General features: G+C 48.1%; 1 protein-coding gene and 1 long non-coding RNA gene across 2 annotated transcripts in view; one reads left to right on the forward strand and one right to left on the reverse strand.

Moving 5' to 3' along the window:
- Nucleotides 1–4316: 4316 nt before the first annotated feature.
- LOC114807918 lies at nucleotides 4317–11050 on the reverse strand. The gene is made up of 2 exons (XR_003755922.1): nucleotides 10893–11050; nucleotides 4317–5983 (listed from the first exon to the last, which is right to left on the reverse strand). It is a non-coding gene; the product is annotated as an uncharacterized LOC114807918 (long non-coding RNA).
- A 180-nt stretch (nucleotides 11051–11230) lies between these two features.
- The window catches only part of COPS3 (COP9 signalosome subunit 3), a 28966-nt gene continuing 22559 nt past the window's right edge, over nucleotides 11231–17637 (forward strand). The window contains exon 1 of the mRNA XM_029058201.2: nucleotides 11231–11378. Within this exon, the coding sequence (XP_028914034.1) occupies nucleotides 11324–11378 (55 nt within the window). The 5' untranslated portion in view covers nucleotides 11231–11323. The remainder of the gene's footprint in view (nucleotides 11379–17637) is intronic.

The following is a 17637-nucleotide window of genomic DNA, read 5'->3' on the forward strand; positions in this document are numbered from 1 at the left end:
GGTACTCTTTTGCGTTTTACCTCTAGGCCGTAAGCTCCTTGTCTCTAGACTGTCATTCATTTATTCATTCATTATTCATTTATTTATTTAACTGCAGATACCCTCTTGGCGTTTTACCTCTAGGTTGTAAGCTCCTTGTCTCTAGACTGTCATTCATCCTTTGCTTATTTCTTTATTTTACTGCAGGTACTCTTTTGCGTTTTACCTCTAGGCCATAAGATCCTTGTCTCTAGACTGTCATTCATTTATTCATTCTTCATTTATTTAGCTGCAGATACCCTCTTGGCGTTTTACCTCTAGACCGTAAGCTCCTTGTCTCCAGATTGTTATTCATTATTTTACCGCAGATACTCTTTTGCGTTTCACCTCTAGGCTATCAGCTCCTTGTCTCTGGACTGTCATTTATTCATTCATTCATTCATTCATTCATCGCAGATACTCTCTTGGCGTTTTACCTCTAGGCCGTAAGCTCCTTGTCTCTAGATTGTCATTCATCTTTTTTTTTTTTTACTGCAGGTACTCTTTTGCATTTTACCTCTAGGCCATAAGCTCCTTGTCTCTAGACCGTCATTCATCCTGTATTTATTTCTTTATTTTACTGAAGGCACTCTTTTGCCTTTCACCTCTAGGCCGTAAGCTCCCAGTCTCTAGACTGTCGTTAATCCCTTATTTCTTTATTTTACTGCAGGTACTCTTTTGTGTTTTACCTCTAGGCCATGAGCTCCTTGTCTCTAGACCGTCATTCATTTATTCATTCTTCATTTATTTCACTGCAGATACTCTCTTGGCATTTTACCTCTAGGCCGTAAGCTCCTTGTCTCTAGACTGTCATTCATTATTTTACTGCAGGCACTCTTTTGCGTTTCACCTCTAGGCTATAAGCTCCTTGTCTCTAGACTGTCATTCACCCTTTATTTCTTTCTTTATTTTACTGCAGGTACTCTTTTGCGTTTTACCTCTAGGCTATAAGCTCCTTGTCTCTAGACCGTCATTCATTTATTCATTCATTTATTTCACTGCAGATACTCTCTTGGCGTTTTACCTCTAGGCCGTAAACTCCTTGTCTCTAGCCTGTCATTCATTCTTCATTTATTTAACTGCAGGTACTTTCTTGGCGTTTTACCTCTAGGCTGTCATTGTTTCTTTTTTTTTACTGCAGGTACTCACTTTTTACCTCTGCCGTAAGCTCCTTGTCTCTAGACTGTCATTCATTATTTATCTATTTCACTGCAAATACTCTCTCGGCGTTCTGCCTCTAGGTTGTAAGCCCCTAGTCTCTAGACTGTCATTCATTATTTTACTGCAGGTACTCTCTTGCATTTTACCTCTAGGCTGTAAGCTCCTTCTCTCTACACTGTCTTCATTTATTCTTATTTTCTCTGCAGGTACTCTTTTGCGTTTTACCTCTAGGCTGTAAGCTTGTCTCTAGACATTCATTCATCCATGCATTACTTATTTTGCTGCAGTCTCTTGGCCTTTTACCTTTAGGCTGTCAGCTCCTTTCTCTAGACTGTCATTCATTCTTTGTTTATTTTACGGCAGGTACTCTTTTGCAATTTACCTCTAGGCCCTAAGCTCCTTGTCTTTAGACTGTCATTCATTCATTCTTCATTTATTTTACTGCAGGTACTCTCTTGGCATTTTACCTCTAGATTGTAAGCTTCTCTCTGCAGTGTAAGCTCGTTGTGGGCAGGAAATCCATTTTTTGTTGTACTCTCCCAAGTGCTTAGTTCAATCGTATTTATTTATTAAGCGCTTACTGTGTGCAGAGCCCTGTACTGAGCACTTGGGAGAGTACAATGAACAGTGACATTCCCTGCCCACAATGAGCTCACAGTTTGGTGGGGGAGGACATCAATACAAATAAATAAAATTACAGATATGTACACAGGTGCTGTGGGACTGGTGGGGGGGGGAGTGCAAAGGGAGCAAGTCAGGGCAACGCAGAAGGGAGTGGGAGATGAGGAAAAGTGGGGGTTAGTCTGCAAAGGCCTCTTGGAGGAGATGGGCCTTCAACAAGGCTCTGAAGGTGGGGGAGAGTGGTTATCTGTCGGATTAGAGGAGGGAGGGCATTCCAGGCCAGAAGCAGGACATGGGCCAGGAGTCGGCGGCCAGTCAGGCCAGATAGAGGCTCAGTGAGAAGGTCAGCACCAGAGGAGCTAAGTGTGCGGGCTGGATTGTAGAAGAAAGGTGAGGTAGGAAGGGGCAAAGTGATGGACTGCTTTAAAGCCAGTGGTGAGTCTTTGTTTCGTACAGAGGTGGATAGGTAACCACTGACCTATCCACAGTGCCCTGCACACAGTAAGCACTCAGTAAATGACAATGAATGAGATAAAGGTTTTGGCATCGCACTTCTGTGGCGGACAGGAGTTTGGGAATTAAGGCATTTATAAACCATCCCTCCTGCAGGACCAGGAACTAAACCACAGTCTGTCTCCCCCTCTAGACTGTAAATTCGTTGAGGGCACGGAATGTGTCTACCAAGTCTGCTGTAGTGTACTCTCCCAAGCTCTTGCAACAGTCCTCTGCATACAGTAAGTGCTCAATAAATGCAATTGTCAGTTTGGGGAGGACCTCTGTAAGCACCACAGCCCAGACTTCAGAAAATTGTTTATTTAGTAGACTATTCTCTTTCCTATGAGGCTGGGCCCCAGATAGGAATCAAACACTGGTATTTACTAAGCACTTACTGTGTGTTGAACACTGCACGAAGTGCTTGGGCAAATACAAAAGAGTTGGTAGACGTGATCCCTGCCCACAAGGAGTTTTCAGTCTAGGGATTTTTTTTGTGTGTGTGTGTGGTATTTATTAAGCGGTATGTGCTGTTCTAAACACTGGGGTAGGTACAAGCTAATCAGGATGGACACAGTCCACGTCTCACAGGGAACTCAGACTTCATCCCCATTTTACAGATGAGGTAACTGAGATACAGAGAAGAGAAGTGACTTGCTTAAGGTCACAGAGCAGGAAAATGGGGGAGCTGGGATTAGAATCCAGGTCCTTCTGACTCCCAGGCCCATACTCTATCCACTAGGCCATGTTGCTCCTTTGGGTGTAATGGAATAATATCCCAAACTTTTAGTTCTGCCCTTACCTTCCTTTCCTTCTTTTAGGAAGAGAGTGTGCCTTCCCCCTTACCCCACTGGGCTCCTTTCCTTCCACCTGCCAAGATTGGTGTCCAAATGTGCATATCTATAAATATAGACACACACACACAGGCATAACATGTTGGACCATATTTATTGAGTGCATACTGTATGCAGAGCACTATACTAAGTGCTTTGGACAGTACATTACCATAAACAAACACATCCCCTGCTCACAAAGAGCTTACAGACTTGGGGGCGGGGAGACGGATATAAATAAATTACAGACATGGCCATAAGTGCCTTGGGGCTGCAAGGGGGAATGAATAAAGGGAGCAAGTCAGGGTGATGCACAAGGGAGTGGGAGAAGAGGAAAGGAGGGTTTAATCAGGCAAGACTTCTTGGAGATGTGCCTTCAATAAGAGGGTGAAGGGGGCCATCCTCTGCAGAGAGAGAGAAGGACCGAGGTGGGGGGCACAAGGCGGTAGGCAGAGGGATGGTGGGCTAGGGCTAGGGCCGGGGCAGCACTGAAAGACTCACCTGGAACCAGGATGGGGCTGCAGGCACCTGCAGAGGGCAAAGGAATGGTGTGGCTCTCCCTTCCCTCTTCTCAGCCCCCTGGCTCTTCCAGCTCCTTGTCCCTCTGGGTCCCAGGATCCGAGGGGTGGGTGGTGGGAGTTAACTGGGAGGGGCCTCAGCATCTTTGCCCATCCCCGCCCACCTTGGCCCCATTCCTGCTGAGGGAGGGTCAAGTGGTCCGGGTATGTGCCCCCATGCCGACTTTAGGCTCACCTGACTCCCAGCCCAGTGCCCATAGGCTGGACCAGTAGACTCCAGGCAAGAGTGCATGACAGGGTCTCAATGCTGGCTCCTCCCAAACCTGCATGGACGAGGCACGGAGTAGGGAGACAACCCTCTCCAGCTCCCAGAGGAGGTGGGCATGGCGCTGGGTCTCCCTGGGGGCCGGGGAGGGAGGCTGGGCCTCCCTGCGGTGCCCAGGCCACTCTCCACCCCAAGAGTACCGACTGACAGCTGTGTCCACCCCCACCCCCCGGGCACGAGGCCCCCAGGGGGCTCAGCCTCCAATGGCGGGGAGAGGGCATGAGATGTCGCTACACTTTCTGGGCCAGGACAGTCGAGCAGGCTACTTGAATGACCAGATCCAAGAGCTACGGTATTTAAAATGGATCGTCTTAACTGTGATTCCCAATAAATAAATACTGATAAGGCTAATAATCATGCAACTGTTGTCTCAAGTCAAGAATTGTTAGCATTTGACCAGAACTGACGGTACAACAGGAACCAGAGCCTAGAATCAGCAGGCTGGATGGGGAAGGGGCTGACATTTTCTGATAACGTTTCAAACCAAGAAATGAAATCTTTAAATATCAGACACGTATGCATCTTGATATTCCCACAAGTCACGATATCCACATCCATGATGATGAAACCTTGAACCAACATAGCTCTCCAGGGAGTTCAACTAGTTTGCAGGTTTAACTTCTCTATATTGCATTCATATGGAGAAATAAACATATTCAGATCATGTAATTTGGAGCTCAGCACTGTGGTGCATGCATTCAAAGTCTCAGCTGTGGGTCAAAAAGTTGCATAGTGGTAAAAGTAGATCCTTTTCCTTCCGGAAAGCAGCTAAAGTTCTGTAGGTGTCCCATGTCCCAGAGTGATCTAGTGACTGAACTGGGAAAGGTGAAGCACCATAATCTCTTTCTAAAGCTGGAATAAACTAGTTCTGAAATCATATGACCTTGGATAAGCCCATCTGATCTCTAAGTCTCAAGGAGTCTGTGTCTCTCCAAAATAACAGTCGAAAGGCGATAATCCCAATCCTCGCCTCTCTCTTTCTCCTGATATCATGGACTCCAGAATCAGTCTCTCATGCCTTAAAATGCTTTGAGATGCTAAAAATACTTTTTTTGTGAGAGACTCTAAAAACAAGAACTGTGTATCAATATTAAAAAGCCCCATTTTGGTAAGAGGCAAGAGATTGGTTTAGGGCTTTGCTCGTAAATTACTTTTTTTGCCAAAATCTGTGGTCAGTCTACTTGTTTCCTCATACCCCCAAACTGAAGCCATTTTGGGGGCACTGTATAAATACAGGGTAGTTTGTTATTCATTCGTTCAATGGTATTGAGCGTTTACTATGTGCAGAGCACTGTACGAAGCGCTTGGAAGAGTACAATACAGCAATAAATGGACACATTCCCTCCCCACAAAGAGCTTACAGTCTAGCTATGTGCTTTGAATTGAGTAGAGTGGAAAAGACGTCAGACACTGGGTGATTAGTACAAGGAGTCTTTAAATAAACTGCCTTGTAAAATATTAACCTTTTGTATTTAGAAATTTAATAGGAAGTGTATTGAGAGAGATTTGTCCTAGGGGTTATCCCTCAAAATAAACTTGTTAGGTGGTGAGCTTTACTGTAAGCTCACTGTGGACAGGGATCGTGTATTCCTGCTCTTTGGATTGTTCTCTCCCAAGCATTTAGTACAGTGCTCTGACCACAGCAAGCGCTCAGTAAATAAGATTGGAGGACTGTGTGGTGGAATGAGGTCAGCAGGTCATAAACAATTCTTAATTTTTAAAACTGGAACACTTTGGAAAGATTTGCTCAGTTCCCCTCCACAATCCTCCCACTCCATTTCCCCCCACCTGCAGTCAGCCTCCAGCCACAGCGAGTTAGAAGAGAGCTGTTGGGGTGAGCATATTTTCTTCAGTCATCAACACTCCTGTGACTGGTATTGGATTTTTTTTTCCTCAAACTCTTGCTCATCTAATTTATCCTGAGATGCAAGTATGTAATAGCTCTAGATTTAAGTTGGATGAAATGACTCTTCTGCCTTCTAGAATACAGAAACCACAGTCTAGTCCCAGTTCATCTGAAAAGAAGGAAATGAAAGTCAGTGTCCCGAATACAGCCCCTCTGATCTAGGGAGGCTTCCTGCTGCTGGCTGAACAGTCATGGAGCAGCCCAACAGCCCCCGTGTTAATAATAATAATGATGGTATTTGTTAAACACTTACTCACTTATGCGCCGGACACCGTACTAATAATAATGTTGGTATTTGTTAAGCGCTTACTATGTGCCGAGCACTGTTCTAAGCGCTGGGGTAGACATAGGGGAATCAGGTTGTCCCACGTGGGGCTCACAGTCTTAATCCCCATTTTACAGATGAGGGAACTGAGGCACAGAGAAGTTAAGTGACTTGCCCACAGTCACACAGCTGACAAGTGGCAGAGCTGGGATTCGAACTCATGAACCCTGACTCCAAAGCCCACGCTCTTTCCACTGAGCCACGCTGCTTCTCCAAGTGCTGAGGTGGATACAAATTGGGTTGGACACAGTCCCTGTCCCTCGAGGGGCTCACTGTCTCAATCCCCATTTTCCAGCTGAGGTAAGTGAGGCTCAGAGAAGTGAAGTGACTTGCCCATGGGCACAGAGCAGACAAGTGGCAGAGTTGGGATTAGGACCCAGGTCTGCTTCTCTGCCACTGGGCAGTGGGAGACAGGGCAAAAATGTGTAGATGGCTCTATGTAAACCATCACTACTATAAAAGCAACTGAAAACAGTTTCCTGCTGATGACGGATCAGACCTTCCCAGTCTTCATCACTGGTGCCTGAGCGGTATTCATCCAAATGGCCGATTGATGGTATTTATTGAGTACTGTTTGGTAGAGCACTGTATTAAGTGCTTGGGAGAGCATAATACAATAGAGTTGGTAGACACAGTCCCTGCCCATAAGGATCTTACACTCTAGAGGGGAAACAAACATGAAAACTGCAGAGAGGGGAAATGGCACAGTATAAGGAGATATGCATACGTGCTATGGGGCTGAGGGTGGGGTGAATATCAAGTACTTTAAGGGTATCAATTACTTAAGAGGCTACAAAAACAAGTGGTTAAGTGACGCAGAGTTAGGGAAGGCCTTTTGGAGGAGATGCGATTTTTTAGGAGGGCTTTGAGGATGGTGAGAGTGGGAGAGGGAGGGAATTCCAGGAGAGCGGGAGAAGGTAGGCAAGGGGGTGGTGGTGAGTCAGATAACACTGAGATACAGAGAATAGGTGGGCTTCAGAGGAGTGAAGCGTGCAGGCTGGGTTGTAGTAGGAGATCAATGAGGTGAGGTAGGAGAGTTGGCCAAGACCAATGGCAAAGAGTTTCTGTTTGATGTGGAGGTGGATAGATGGGCAACCATTGGAGGTTTTTGAGGAGTTACAAGATATATGCAATTTTTGGGGGGCAGGGAAATTATCCATGAAGCAAAGAGAAATGTGGACTAGCGTGGGGAGAGACTGAGGGAGTAGCCTAAGCCAGATATGAGGGCTTGGATCGGTGTAGCAGCAGTTTGATGGGGAGGAAGCGATGAACTGCAGAGAGACGGAATTTCTGGGATGAATGTCAGAGATTAAAATCTGAGGTGTCGGCAGGACGAAATAATAATTACAGTATTTGTTAAACCCTTACTGGGTGCCAGACACTGAACTAAGCGCTGGGGTAGATACAAGTTTATCAGGTTGGACACAGTCCCTGTCCCATGTGGGACTCACAATGTCGAACCTCATTTTACAGATGAGGTAACTGAGGCTCAGAGAAGTGAAGGGACTCGCCCGAGGCCACACAGCAGACAAGTGGCGGATGAGGGATTAGAACCCATGACTTTCTGACTCCGAGGCCCGGGGTCTATCCACTACGCCGTCCTGCTTCACTAGCCAAGTACAGGTATCCTGAAGGCAGAAGGAAATACGAGACCTCAAAGGAGGAAAATTGAGGTCTGGAGAGTTTGGGAATCATCGACGTAGAGGTGATAGTCGCTGTGGGAACAAATAATAATTATGGTATATATTAACTGCTTATTATGTGCCAGGCGCTGTACTAAACGCTGGGGTGGATAGAAGCAAGCTGAGTTGGACACAATCCCTGCCCCACGTGGGGCTATCAGTCTCAATCCCCATTTTCCAGCTTGGGGTAACTGTGGCTCTGAGAAGTGAAGTGACTTGCCCAAGTCCACACAGCAGACAAATGGCGGAGGAGGGATTAGAACCCACGACCTTCTGACTCCCGGGCCCGGGCTCTATCCACTGCACCATCCTGCTTCGCTAGCCAAGTAGAGGTATCCTGAAGGCAGAAGGAAACAGAAGGCACAAGGAAACAGGAGACCTCAAAGGAGAAAATTGAGGGCCGGAGAGTTTGGGATTCATCTACACAGAGGTGGTAATAATAATAATAATAATGATGGTATTTGTTAAGCGGTTACTCTGTGCAAAGCACTGTTCTAAGCACCGGGGAGGATAGAAGGTGATCAGGTCGTCCCACATGGGGGTCACAGTCTTAATGCCCATTTTACAGGTGGGGCAACTGAGGCACAGAGACGTGACTTGCCCAAAATCACACAGCTGACATGGGGTGTGACCGGCATTTGAGCCCATGACCTCTGACTCCCCAGCCGGTGCTCTTTCCACTGACCCAGGCTGCTTCTCTGGTAACAGCTGAGGGAGCAAATAATAATTGTGGCATAATAATAATTAGCTGCTTACTCCGTGCCAGGCACTGTACTAAGCGCTGTACTGAGAAGCAAGTTGAGTTGGACACAAACCCCGCCCCACGTGGGGCTCACACTCTCAATCTGCGTTTTCCAGTTTGGGGTAACTATGGCTCAGAGAAGTGAAGCACCTTGCCCAAGGCCACCCAGCCACCAAGCGACAGATAAGTGGTGGAGGAGGGATTAGAACCCAGGACCTTCTGACTCCCAGGCCCGGGCTCTAGCCACTAGGCTTCCCCCAACAAAGTACGCAAGCAGTGTCACTTAATGGAAAGAGCTCGAGGTTGAGAGTCAGAGGTCGTGGGTTCAAATCCTGGCTCCGCCACTTGTCACCTGTGTGTGTGACTTTGGGCAAGTCGCTTCTCTGGGCCTCAGTTCCCCCACCTGTAAACTGGGCATTAAGACTGTGAGCCCCATGTGGGGCTACCTGATCACCTTCTCTCCTCCCCAGCGCTTAGTATTGCCGACTTGTACATTCCAAGCGCTTAGTACAGTGCTCTGCACATAGTAAACGCTCAATAAATACTACTGAATGAATGACTGAACAGCGCTCTGCACAAAGTAAGCGCTTAACAAATACCATCATTATTATTACCACCTCTATGTAGATGTGGGCTTCACGTGGGACAACCTGATGACCTTGTATCTCCCCCAGCGCTTAGAGCAGTGCTCAGCACATTGTAAGCGCTTAACAAATGCCATCCGTGGCGTGGCTCAGTGGGAAGAGCCCGGGCTTGGGAGTCGGGGGTCATGGGTTTGAATCCCGGCTCTGCCACTTGTCAGCTGTGGGACTGTGGGCAAATCACTTCACTTCTCTGGGCCTCAGTTACCTCATCTGGAAAATGGGGATGAAGACTGAGAGCCTCATGTGGGACAACCACATTCCCCTGTATCTACCCCAGTGCTTAGAACAGTGCTCTGCACATAGCGCTTAACAAATACCAACATTATTATTAACAAATATCATTATTATCATCACCACCTTTATGTAGATGTGGGCCTCACGTGGGACAACCTGATGACCTTGTATCAACCCCAGTGCTTAGAACAGTGCTCGGCACAGAGTAAGCGCTTAACAAATGCCATCATTATTATCCCCCCTCTGCCACTTGTCAGCTGTGTGACCGTGGGCAAGTCACTTCACTTCTCTGGGCCTCAGTTCCCTCATCTGGAAAATGGGGATTAAGACTGGGTGCCTCACGTGGGACAACCTGATGACCCTGTATCTCCCCCAGCGCTTAGAACAGTGCACAGAGTAAGCGCTTAACAAATACCAACATTATTAACAAATATTATTATTACCACCTCTATGTAGATGTGAGCCTCCCGTGGGACAACCTGATGACCCTGGATCTCCCCCAGCGCTTAGAGCAGTGCTCTGCACAGAATAAGTGCTTAAATACCAACATTATTATTAACAAATATAATTATTACCACCTCTATATAGATGTGAGCCTCCCGTGGGACACCTGATGATCCTGGATCTCCCCCAGCGCTTAGAACAGTGCTCTGCACAGAGTAAGCGCTTAACAAATACCAACATTATTAACAAATATTATTATTACCACCTCTATGTAGATGTGAGCCTCCCGTGGGACAACCTGATGACCCTGGATCTCCCCCAGCGCTTAGAGCAGTGCTCTGCACAGAGTAAGCGCTTAACAAATACCAACATTATTATTAACAAATATAATTACCACCACCTCTATATAGATGGGAGCCTCCCGTGGGTCACCTGATGATCCTGGATCTCCCCCAGCGCTTAGAGCAGTGCTGTGCACAGAGTAAGCGCTTAACAAATACCAACATTATTATTAACAAATATAATTATTACCACCTCTATGTAGATGTGAGCCTCACGGGGGACCACCTGATGACCCTGGATCTCCCCCAGCGCTTAGAACAGTGCTCTGCACAGAGTAAGCGCTTAACAAATACCAACATTATTATGAACAAATACAATTATTATTATCACCTCTATGTAGATGGGGGCCTCACGTGGGACCACCTGATGACCCTGGATCAACCCCAGCGCTTAGAACAGTGCTCGGCACAAAGTAAGCGCTGAACAAATACCAACATAAATATTATTATCACCCCCTCTATGTAGAGGGGAGCCTCCCGTGGGACAACCTGATGACCTTGGATCAACCCCAGCGCTTAGAGCAGGGCTCGGCACATCGTAAGCGCTTAACCGAAGCCATCGTCGTCATGAAGCGGGAGAGGGAAGCCTCCCTCCAAGACACTCACGGGTGCAGGCTCGTCCCCGACAGGGTTTATCTTCGAACCGCAGGCCAACCATTATCACCTCGTTCAAGGGGATGAGCGGGGGAGGACGAAAAAAAATCTCGTCAGGAGGGCGGTTTTTCGGGCGCCGTCCTCGACGAGGACCGACCCAAGATGGCGGGGCGGGGGGGGGGGGGCCCAGCGAAGCCCGTCCGCGGCGCGCGCGGGGGGCGGAAGAGAAGGCCCCTCACTTCCGGGGGCCGCGCGCCCCCTCCCGCCGGTTTCTATGGAAACCGCCCGCCGGGCCCCGCCGCCGCAGTCTCGCGAAACCCGGGCGGCCGGAAGTGACGCCCGGCGGGAGTTCTTGCGGCCCTGCGGTCGGTCACCGTCGCCCCCGCGCCGTGCCCGCTCTCCCCGCTCGAGGAGCCGCCGCCGCCGCCGCCCTCGGGGACGCCATGGCTTCGGCCCTGGAGCAGTTCGTCAACAGCGTCCGGCAGCTCTCCGCTCAAGGTGAGGTCCCGGGGCCGCCCCTCGCGGCGAGGACCGGCGGGAGCCCGCCTCGGGGGTCCCCGGCCGACGGTCCCGGCGGCCGGGCTGAGGGCAGGAGGCCGGCCCCTCGCGCCTTCCCGCCCCGCTGCCCGCGCCCCGCCCGCCGGCTCCCTTTGAGGGGAGCCGCTCGCTTGACAGGTTGCGGGGCCGTGTCTTCCGCTCTTCCTTCGCCCTGCGCTCCTATTGGCCGAGCCCTCCGCCATGCCCCTCGCTGATTGGCCGGTCCCCCCGTCCATCACTCCGGCCGCCCGGCCCCGTCGTTCTTTTCCAACCCCCCCCCCACCCCGTGGTCCGTCGTTCATTCATTCATTCATTCAGTCCTATTCATTCATTCAGTCCTATTCATTCATTCAGTCCTATTTATTCATTCAGTCCTATTCGTTCATTCATTCGTTCAATACCATTCATTCATTCAGTTGTATTCATTCAGTTGTATTGATTCATTCAGTCGGTCCTATTCATTCATTCATTCAGTCAGTCAGTCGTGTTCATTCATTCAATCATATTCATTCATTCATTCAATTGTATTCATTCAGTTGTATTGATTTATTCACTCAGTCCTATTCGTTCATTCATTCATTCAATCGTGTTCATTCGTTCATCCAATCATATTCATTCATTCAATTGTATTCATTCACTTGTATTGATTCAGTCAGTCCTGTTCGCTCATTCATTCATTCAATCCTGTTCATTCATTCATCCAATCATATTCATTCATTCAATTGTATTCATTCAGTTGTATTGATTCAGTCAGTCCTATTCGTTCATTCATTCATTCGACCGTGTTCATTCATTCATTCAATTGTATTCATTCAATCGTATTTATTCAGTTGTATTGATTCATTTATTCATTCAATCCTTTTCGTTCATTCAGTCAGTCAGTCCTGTTCTTTCATTCATTCAGTCAGTCGTATTCATTCACTCATTCAGTGGTGTGCATTCCGTTGTATAATAATAATAATGTTGGTATTTGTTAAGCACTTACTGTGTGCAGAGCACTGTTCTAAGCACTGGGGGAGAAACAGGGTAATCAGGTTGTCCCGCGTGAGGCTCACAGTTAATCCCCATTTTTACAGATGAGGTAACTGAGGCCCAGAGAAGTGAAGTGACTTGCGCACAGTCACACAGCTGACAAGTGGCAGAGCCGGGATTCGAACCTGTGACCTCTGACTCCCAAGCCCGGGCTCTTGCCACTGAGCCACGCTGCTTCTCCAATGTATCGGTTCATTCATTCATTCAGTCCTATTCAGTTGTATTGATTCATTCAGTCAATCCTATTCATTCAGTTGTAATTTTTTTTTAAAATGGCACTTGTTAAGCGCTGACTATGTGCCAACCACTCTTCTAAGCACTGGGGAAGATACAAGGTGATGAGATTATCCCCCGTGGGCCTCCCAGTTTTAATCCCTATTTGACAGGTGAGGGAACTGAGGCACAGAGAAGTGAAGTGACTTGCCTAAAGTCACAGAGCTGACTAGTAGCTGAGCTGGGATTAGAACCCATGATCTCTGACTCCCAAGCCCGCACTCTTTCCACTGAGCCACGCTGCTTCTGGTATTTATTCATTCAACCATATTTATTGAGCGCTTACTGTGTGCAGGGCACTGTACTGAGCACTTGGAATGTACAGTTCGAGATAGAGATAGACAATCCCTGCCCAGCAAGGGGCTCAACGTCTAAAAGGTATAATAATGATGGTATTTGTTAAGCGCTCTCTACATGCCAAGCACTGTTCTAAGCGCTGGGGGAGATACAGAGTAATCAGGTTGTCCCACGGGGGGCTCCCAGTCTTCCTCCCCGTTTTACAGATGAGGTAACTGAGGCACAGAGAAGTTAAGTGACTTGCCCAGAGTCACATAGCTGATTCATTCATTCAGTTGTATTTATTGAGCACTGACTGTGTGCAGAGCACTGTACTAAGCGCTTGGAATGTACAATTTGGCAACAGATAGAGACAATCCCTGCCAAACAACGGGCTCACAGTCGTTGCTGAGAATGATGTTGATGGTGGCCTCAGTGGTGCCCAGCTTTTCACCCAGACACTGCTGCTGATCAGAGCCCCTGGACCCTGCTGCCGTAATCGCAAGGAGATTAAAAAAGAAGTTGGTATTTGTTAAGCGTTTACTATGTGCCAAGCACTGTTCTAAGCGCTGGGCTAGATACAAGGTAATCAGGTTGTCCCACATGGAGCTCACAGTCTTAATCCCCATTTTGCACATGAGGGAACTGAGGCCCAGAGAAGTGAAGTGACTTGCCCAAAGTCACACAGCAGACAAGTGACAGAGTCGAGATTAGAACCCACGCCCTCTGACTCCCAAGCCTGTGCTCTTTCCACTAAGCCACGCTGTGAGTGGCTCCGCCACTTACCAGCAGTGTGACTTCGGGCAAGTCGCTTCTCTGCGTCTCAGTTCCCTCATCTGTAAAATGGGGGTCAAGACTGTGAACCCAGGTGGGACAACCTGCTTACCTTGTATCTACCCCAGTGCTTAGAACAGTGCTTGGCACATAGAAAGCGCTTAACAAATACCACCATCATCATCATTGAGGAATGCACTAACTGCCGTTAGGTGGAGAAGCAGCCTGCGATAGTGGATAGAGCACGGCCCTGGGAGGTCATGGGTTCTGATCCCGGCTCCGCCACCCGTCTGCTGGGTGACCTTAGGCAAGCCACTTCACCTCTCTGGTCTTCAATTACCTCATCTGTAAAATGGGGATTGAGACCGTGAGCCCCATGTGGGACAGGGACTGTGTCCAACCTGGTTTGCTTGTATCCACCCCAGCGCTTAGTACAGCTCCTGGCACATAGTAAGCGTATAACAAATACCATATTCGTCATTATTGTTATTACCATTTCTGAAAGCTACTGTATTGTACCTTTCTACTGTATTGTTCTCTCCCAAGCACTCGGTATTCATTCATTTATTCAATTGTATTTATTCAGCGCTTACTGTGTGCAGAGCACTGTACCAAGCGCTTGGAGAGTACAATTTGGCAGCAAATAGAGACAATCCCTTCCCAACAACGGGCTCACGGTCTAGAAGCGAGGAGGCACAAAACCAAACAAAACTCAGCACAGTGCTCTGCATACAGTAAGCACCCAATAGATACGACTGAATGAACGAATCCCGTTTTTCCCCATTGTTATCTCATGTCCATGATCCCGGCAAGGTGTACGGGACAAATCAATCATCTTGAAGTGTGTTTTTCAAGCTCACAGGCTCACTTACTTCTCCTTGGATTGGATCCTGCACCTATATAATAATAATAAATAATGATTATGGTATTTAAGTGCTTTCTAGGTGCTAAGCGCTGGGATGGGTACGACCAAATCGTGTTGGATACAGTCCCTGTCCCACATGGGGCTCCCAGTCTTAATTCCCATTTTCCAGTTGAGGCGCAGAGAAGTAAAGTGACTTGCCCAAGGTCACAGAGCAGACAGGTGGCGGAGCCAGGATTAGAACTCACATCCTCTGACTCCCAAGCCCATGCTCTTTCCACTAGGCCATGCTGCTTCCCCAGCATTTATCCCATCCATCCCCTCCTCCAGCTAAATTCCCCATCAGAAGTGACCCCACCACCCTTCTCTTGGTGCCATAACCAAGAAGCAGCGGGGCTCAGTGGCAAGAGCCCGGGCTTGGGAGTCAGAGGTCATGGGTTTGAATCCCGGCTCTGCCAATTGTCAGCTGTGTGACTGTGGGCAAGTCACTTCACTTCTCTGGGCCTCAGTTCTGTCATCTGGAAAATGGGGATTAAGACTGTGAGCCTCACGTGGGACAACCTGATGACCCTGTATCTCCCCCAGCGCTTAGAACAGTGCTCTGCACATAGCGCTTAACAAATACCAACATTATTATTATTGTTATTATTATAACCGTGATATTATCCTTGACTCCTTCTCATTTGTTTCTGGCAAATCCTGTTTGTTTTTCCATCCCAACATTTCCAGGATATCTTTCTCTCCATCTAAACGACCGCCCTGCTCGTGTTCCAGGAGCAGAGCTTAGCCCAGATTTGGTCTTTAGTCAGCCTTTAATAATAATGATGGCATTTGTGATGCCACTTGCCCGAAGTCACACAGCTGACAAGTGGCGGAGTCGAGATTAGAACTCATGACCTCGGACTCCCAAGCCCCTGCTCTTTCCACGGAGCCACGCTGCTCCTCCTTATAGTCTGTACTTCCCAATGCTGTACAGATCATTTTTTCTCAATCGGCATTCCGCACACATCTCCCCATACCTGCAAACCAACCATGGTCACCCATCCCCGGGAAGCAGCATGGCGTAGAGGATAGAGCCAAGGCCTAGGAGTCAGAGATTCATGGGTTCTAATCCTAGCACCTCCACACTTGTCTGCCGTATGACCTTGGGCAAATCACTTCACTTCTCTGGGCCTCAGTTCCCTCGTCTGTAAAATGGGGATTTAGACCGTGAGCCCCATGTGGGACAGGGGCTGTGGCCAACCCTCTTTGCTTGTATCCTGTGTGACTTTGGGCAAGTCACTTAACTTCTCGGTGCCTCAGTTACCTCATCTGTAAAATGGGGATTAAGACTGTGAGCCCCACGTGGGACAACCTGATTCCCTTGTGTCTACCCTAGTGCTTAGAACAGTGCTCGGCACATAGTAAGTGCTTAACAAATACCAACATTATTATTATCCACCCCAGCGTTTAGTACAGTGCCTGGCACATAGTAAGCACATAACAAATGCCATGATCATTATCCCTCCACACATCACACAGCTCCTTCTGATCGTTGTGAATGAGACATTCATTTAATTCTCTCCCTCGTAATTACCCGCTCTAATCCCACTACACCCCAGCTCACACTCTTCATTCCCCTCAGACTGACCTCCTCACTGTGCCTCCTTTCCGTTTCTCCTATCCCCAACCTCTTGCTCATGCAGGACCCCGATCCCGCAACAGCCTCCAGCCCTCCCCATCTTCACATTCCAGTTCATCTGATAAAATGGAGATGATGCCTCAGGGATAGTCTGAGGATTAACATGTATGGTTTATAAAAAAAAAATCACGATCTTCTGATGACAGATCCCTGATGAGCTCAGAATGCCATTTTGGCACTAGCCTCTGCTTCCATCAGCAGAGTGCTTATGTAAATACTTTGCTTTAATCAGTATACTTAGCACAACGCCTTCCCCCCCCCCCCCCCCATAAGTGTCCCACCGCCTTCTACTCTTCTGAAGTAGGTGTTCCTTTCTGCAAATATGCTTATTATCACCCGTGCCGTGTTCTCCTTTCCTTCACATTCCCTACAGTGAACCGTGAGAATTTAGTTCTGTGCCCAGATTCACTCAGTTTTTCTTCCACATAGTGTTATATGTCCTCAGTCTAGCATTTGCTGACTATTTTCAGTAAGGCTGCTTAGAATACTCCTTATTCAACTCGAGCCCGTAATCTTAGCATTATTCTCGACTCATCTCTCTCGTTCAACCCACATATTCAGACGGTCACCAAATCCAGTCCTTCACGTCTTCCCATCCTCTCTCCAACCAAACTGACACCATGCTGGTCCAAGCACGTGTTATTTCCCTCCTCAGCTACTGCCTCAGTCTCCCCGCCGACGTCCTTGCCTCCAGCCTCTCCCAACTCTAGTCCATACTTTGCTGACCAGATTAATTTCCAAAGAATTGTTCTATACACACCTCTCTCAAAAGGCTCCACTGGTTACTCATCCATTTCTGCCTCACATAGAAACTCCTTACCCTTGGCAGTAAGCACGTTATGGGCAGGGAATGTGTCTGCTAATTCTTTTGTATTCTCCCAAGTGCTTAGAACGGTGCTCTGAACTTAATAAGGGCTCGATAAATACCATTGATTTGGTTTTAAAGTTCCTCTCCATTATAACCCGACCCGCCCAGTTCCGCTTCTCCATTACTGTACCTCAGCCTCGTTTCTCTCACCGTCGAACCCTTGCCCACATATGCCCTTTCCCTTCATATGTCTTAGACCACCGCTCTCCCCATCTTCAAAGCCGCAATAAAATCCCGACTCCTCCATGAAGCCTTCCTCGGCTGACCTCTCCTTTCCCCTTCTGTTTCATCCTCCCTTCCGCATCACCTATGTACTTGGGTCTCTACCCCTAAGCACGTTGTTACTCATCCAACCCCCAGCCCCACCACACTTTTGTACCTGAGAAGCAGCACGGGCTAGTGGATGGAGATGAGGCCTGGGAATCAGATGAACTGGGTTCTAATCCCGACTCTG

This window comes from Ornithorhynchus anatinus, chromosome 2, assembly GCF_004115215.2.
Source record: "Ornithorhynchus anatinus isolate Pmale09 chromosome 2, mOrnAna1.pri.v4, whole genome shotgun sequence".
NCBI lineage: Eukaryota > Metazoa > Chordata > Mammalia > Monotremata > Ornithorhynchidae > Ornithorhynchus > Ornithorhynchus anatinus.